At 42.5% G+C, this 5,000-nt stretch overlaps 1 protein-coding gene across 1 annotated transcript in view; it reads right to left on the bottom strand.

Annotated features, from left to right (window-relative positions):
- The window catches only part of prkx (protein kinase X-linked), a 75,394-nt gene that overhangs the window by 1,094 nt on the left and 69,300 nt on the right, over positions 1-5,000 (bottom strand). The window contains exon 7 of the mRNA XM_020936574.2: positions 2,358-2,435. Coding sequence (XP_020792233.1) covers positions 2,358-2,435 — 78 coding nt within the window. The remainder of the gene's footprint in view (positions 1-2,357; positions 2,436-5,000) is intronic.

Raw genomic sequence — 5,000 nt, 5'->3', positions numbered from 1 at the left:
AAAGAAAAAACGAGAAGAGGGAGAAGAGAAAGGGAGAGAGAGAGAGAGAAAGAGGAGAGAATGAGAGAGGGGAGAGGGGAAAGAAAGAAGAGAAAGAAAGAGGAGAGAGAACGAGAGAGAGGGGAGAGAGACAGGGAGAGGAGAGAGAGAAAAAGAAAAAAACGAGAAGAGAGAGAAGAGAAAGGGAGAGAGAGAAAGAAAGAGGAGAGAGAACGAGAGAGAGGGGAGAGAGACAGGAAGAGGAGAGAGAGAAAAAGAAAAAAACGAGAAGAGGGAGAAGAGAAAGGGAGAGAGAGAGAGAAAGAGGAGAGAATGAGAGAGGGGAGAGGGGAAAGAAAGAAGAGAAAGAAAGAGGAGAGAGAACGAGAGAGGGGAGAGAGACAGGGAGAGGAGAGAGAGAGAAAGCAAGAGAAACAGGAGAGAGAGAGAGAAGAGAGAGAAAAAAAAAACAAGAAGAGAGAGAAGAGGAAGGGAGAGAGAGAAAGAAAGAGGAGAGAAAAGAGAGAGAGGGAAGAAAGAAAGAGAGAAAGAAAGAGGAGAGAGAACGAGAGAGAGGGGAGAGAGACAGCAAGAGGAGAGAGAGAGAAAGCAAGAGAAACAGGAGAGAGAGAGAGAAGAGAGAGAGAAAAGAAAAAAACGAGAAGAGAGAGAAGAGGAAGGGAGAGAGAGAAAGAAAGAGGAGAGAAAAGAGAGAGGGGAAAGAAAGAAGAGAAAGAAAGAGGAGAGAGAACGAGAGAGAGGGGAGAGAGACAGGGAGAGGAGAGAGAGAGAAAGCGAGAGAGAGAAGAGAGGGAAGAGAGATTGAGGAGAGAGAAGAAAGAGAAGAGAAAGAAAGAGGAGAGAGAGAGAAAGCAAGAGAAACAGGAGAGACAGAGAAGAGAGAGAAAAGAAAAAAAAAAAACGAGAAGAGAGAGAAGAGAAAGGGAGAGTGAGAAAGAAAGAGGAGAGAAAAGAGAGGGGAGAGGGGAAAGAAAGAAGAGAAAGAAAGAGGAGAGAGAACGAGAGAGAGGGAAGAGAGACAGGGAGAGGAGAGAGAGAAAAAGCAAGAGAAACAGGAGAGAGAGCGAGAGAGAGAAAAAGACAAAAAGAGAGAGAAGAGAAAGAGAGAGAAGAGAGAGGGTTGAGGGGAAAGAAAGAAGAGAAAGAGAGAAAGAAAGAGGAGAGAGAACGAGACAGAGGGGAGAGAGACAGGGAGAGGAGAGAGAAAGAAAGCGAGAGAGAGAAGAGAAAGTAAAAGAGAAAGAAAGAAGAGAAAACAGAGAAAGAGAGAGAGGGGAGAGGGTGAGAGAGGAGAGAAGAGAAAGAGAGGAGAAAGAGAGAAAGAGGAGGGAAGAGAGGGGAGATTGAGAGAGATAGTGAGAGAGAAGACAGAGAGAAAGAAAGGAGAGAGGAGGGAGAAGAGAAAGAGAGAGAGAAAGAAAGAAAGGTGAGAGAAAGCGAGAGAAAAAGAGGGAGAGAGGAGAGAGAGAAGAGAAAAAGAAAGAAAGAAAGGAGCGAGCGACAGAGAGAGGAGAGAGAAAGAAAGCAGAGAGAGAAAATGAGAAGAGAGAGAAGAGAAAGGGAGAGAGAGAAAGAGATAAATAAAGAAAGAAAAACAGGTGTGAGAGAGAGCGAAGAGAAAGAGGAAAGAGAGAGAGAGAGGAGAGAGGGGAAGAGAAACACAAGAGAAAGAGAGAGAGACAGAGGAGAGAGACAGGAGCAAGAGAGGGGGAGAGGAGAGAGAGAAAGCCATAAGAGAGAAGAGAAGGAGGGAGTGGAGAGAGGAGAAAAGAGAGAAAGGAAAGTAAGAACGAGAGAGAAAGAGAGGAGAGAGATGAAGAGAGAGAAGAAAAAGAGAGGAGAGAAAGAGGGGCATAGAGAGAGAAGAGAAAGAGAAAGTCGAGAGGAGAAATAGTTTATAAATCAGTGTTAATTTTGACAAAAAAAAAAACAAAAAAAAAAGGTACGAATCTCTTATAAAGTGACCACATTCTCAAAAAGTTTATGTTTGGTAAAAATAAAATAGTGAATTTAAAAAAAAAAACTGGGATTTATTCACGTCTCGTCTGTCAGCCGGTTTATAATCTGAGAGATTTCTTTGTGTTCTGGGAATTTTCAAGCCTGTTTTTCTTTATTTTGGCTGAACAAATTACAGTTTATTTTCCTTTTTACTGTTGGCGGGGATCAGACATTTCTTGAGTAAAACAAAGACAAGACAAATCACCGGGACTGAGGACACGGGCTCAAAAAACCCGGGACATCTGGACAAAATAATCACTTAGAATAACTATTGTTCTTAGTCTGTGATGTCAGCGCTGAACTAAAAGCAAAATATCGGATAATCACGGCAAATGAAATAATAATAATGACTGAAATACCTTGAGTTTTCTGAGAGGAACGGCCTCCCAGTCGACCGTTTTAAACCAGCGATGCCTCTTCACGTCATCGGCTCCGTTCTGAAACAAACACGAACACAATAAGATCCATTTATGAGCCAAACTATTGATTAAGTTTCTATTTTTAACTAATTTTGTAAATACGGGAGCAGATTTAAAGAGCGAATGACGGCGTTCGGTTCTGATTATTCTCAAATGTTTACGTAATCTGGTGGCATAATAACTCTTGTAAATATAAATTAGGAGTTTCACACCAATCAAGAAACGATTCGTGCGTAAATGTTGAAAAGTGTTTTGAAAATTACAGGAAGTTTTATTTTAGAGACGACGTTCTGTGTAAAAGTTCTGTCTAAAAGTTTGGTACAATTTAAACCAGTGATTCTTAACCACAACCGGGACCACCTCCTCGGGGCCCGACAATCAGTACAATATAATGCATTTAATATAACATAGGGCCCCGGGTTATTTTGTTCAGAAATAGTCGGGCACCAAGATGTCAAAGGTTAAAGGTTAAGATCTCCTGCATTAAAGGTTGTATGGAGGATTTTTTTTTTTTTTTTTTGTTTCAAGTTGTCAATGATAGATTATAAAGGTGCAGTCGCCTTGTAATTATGATGACCAAAAAAAAGAGAATAAAAATTCATCAACTCTGGACGTGGTGGGGCTAAACATTTGCCAATAGATAACGACACTGCCTCGTTATCTGTGAGCTGACAGGCTGTCAATCAATCTCCCTACGTTTCTAGTGTAACTGACTTGCCTGCGCCGCCGGTACGTGGTTTACGTACGACTGTCACGCAGTCCACAGACGCAAGACGCACAGACGCTGTTTACTCCACCAACGCAACAGTTCTTAGCGGCTTTTTTTGACCTATATCTTCCTTTGTTTGTTGCAATGGCGACAAGAATCCAGGAGCAGTTCGCCGCAAAAGAAAGTCCGTTTTTGAGGTCGCTGAAAAGAAGAAGACAAGGGGAAAAGCAGCGAAGCCAAAAAACTAAGGTGATTCTTATAGATTCATTCCAGCGATGGCGCGACTGAAGCAGACGCAGGGTCTAAAGACTGACGCACTGGTCCACAAATTACTCCTGGACAGGAAACTTCTGCTTATTATGAAAACGTACTTTATTTCCAAGAGCTACACAAACGTTTTTCAGGACATGAAAGCGATATCCTATGTCTGAAAACATAATTTTTCAATGCAAAGAAAGAGTCCGCTTGCTGCTGCGTGTTTGTAGCTAGTTCATTCCCACTGAATCTCCGCGCACTCTTCTCTGCACCCCTTTCCTGCTCCTGTCCCCACTGCCCGATCCCTCTTCCCCCTGCTCCTCACTTCTCGGGCACGGAATCTCCGCTCTTCTCCTGCTCTTCTCGTCCGCAACCTCCTCACTTTCTCCCTGCTCCTCACTTCTCGTCCGCGAACGAAATGTCCGCACACCCGCTCCCCCCGCTCCTCACTTCTCCGTCTTGCCTAACCAACACTGTAGTTAGTTGTTTACAAGTCATGTGCACCGGCTGTAAACAAACCTGTTTCTGGCGTAAGGAGGAGGAGGGAGGAGGTGTTTCTACGTAGGAGCTGTAGGGGAGGGGGGTGGTTTCACACATGCGCAACATTTGAAAAAGGACAAACAGTCGCTGGATTTCTCGTTCCTTGGAAAATCCTCTATACAACCTTTAAGCGAAACAACAGACGACACTTGAGACTGATCCTTCGCCCGGGCGTCCACGATCCATCGGCAGATCGTGGCGCAATTTGCCCGGCGTCACCTCCCCGTCTTGGTGAATTTGTATTATGAACGTGAACGTTGGTGGGTAATTTAATTTAAGTTTGTTTTTCTATTTCCTACGAGGACGACTCAAACATACACTGAGTAATAATGTGTTTAATGCAGATTTGCGCACATTTGTTTACGTTTTACAGAAGCAAAACTTAAATCCACATGGCTCATTTGCATAAACTAAGCGCTGAAAAAACCCGCTTGCTCCTTGTGCCTGATGTGGTTCAGCTTCTGTTGGACTAAGGACTGTAAATTGGGCTTTACTCTGCGAGGCTCCTGACTACAGTCACCATAATCCTCCGACAATCCACCAAGTTGTACTAAAACATTTTGATGGATTTTTGAGCTCCGTGTACCACATAAAATTGGTTCAAGGTCAAAAACCAGCACAACTAGAATTATAATAATTCTAATGTAACAAAGTTCAGTATTAGCTCATGATATGTAAATAGTTGTAAATAGTGCAATAATATATTTAGTAATTTGTATATGTTCAAATGTACCTGTCTGGGGTTTAGTGCTTTAGACCCAGGCAATATAATGGTTATTTTTTGTCACCGTGTTGGTTGCCTGTGGTCTGTCATGGGGACATGCTGTCGGATCTACTCATGGTGTGGCCAATTAAAAAAAAGATGTAGAACTTAATTTCTTTTCTTTGTTTTTTGACCCCTCAGCACTGTTTTTTTTTTGGAGAAAATTAAAGGATAAGTGCGCCTTATAGTCTGAAAAATACGGTAACTTATTTTGTTACAGCGCTACAGTTTTGTTGCTTGTTCAGAGGAAGGAAACTTGTTTCTGCGACACATTTTGACATTTTCACCATTTTGATGATTAACACGGTAAAACTAC

Source organism: Boleophthalmus pectinirostris, unplaced genomic scaffold (assembly GCF_026225935.1).
Source record: "Boleophthalmus pectinirostris isolate CB_2022bp ecotype Guang Dong unplaced genomic scaffold, ASM2622593v1 HiC_scaffold_11, whole genome shotgun sequence".
Classification (NCBI taxonomy): Eukaryota; Metazoa; Chordata; class Actinopteri; order Gobiiformes; family Gobiidae; genus Boleophthalmus; species Boleophthalmus pectinirostris.
This window is presented reverse-complemented; position numbering and strand designations above follow the sequence as displayed.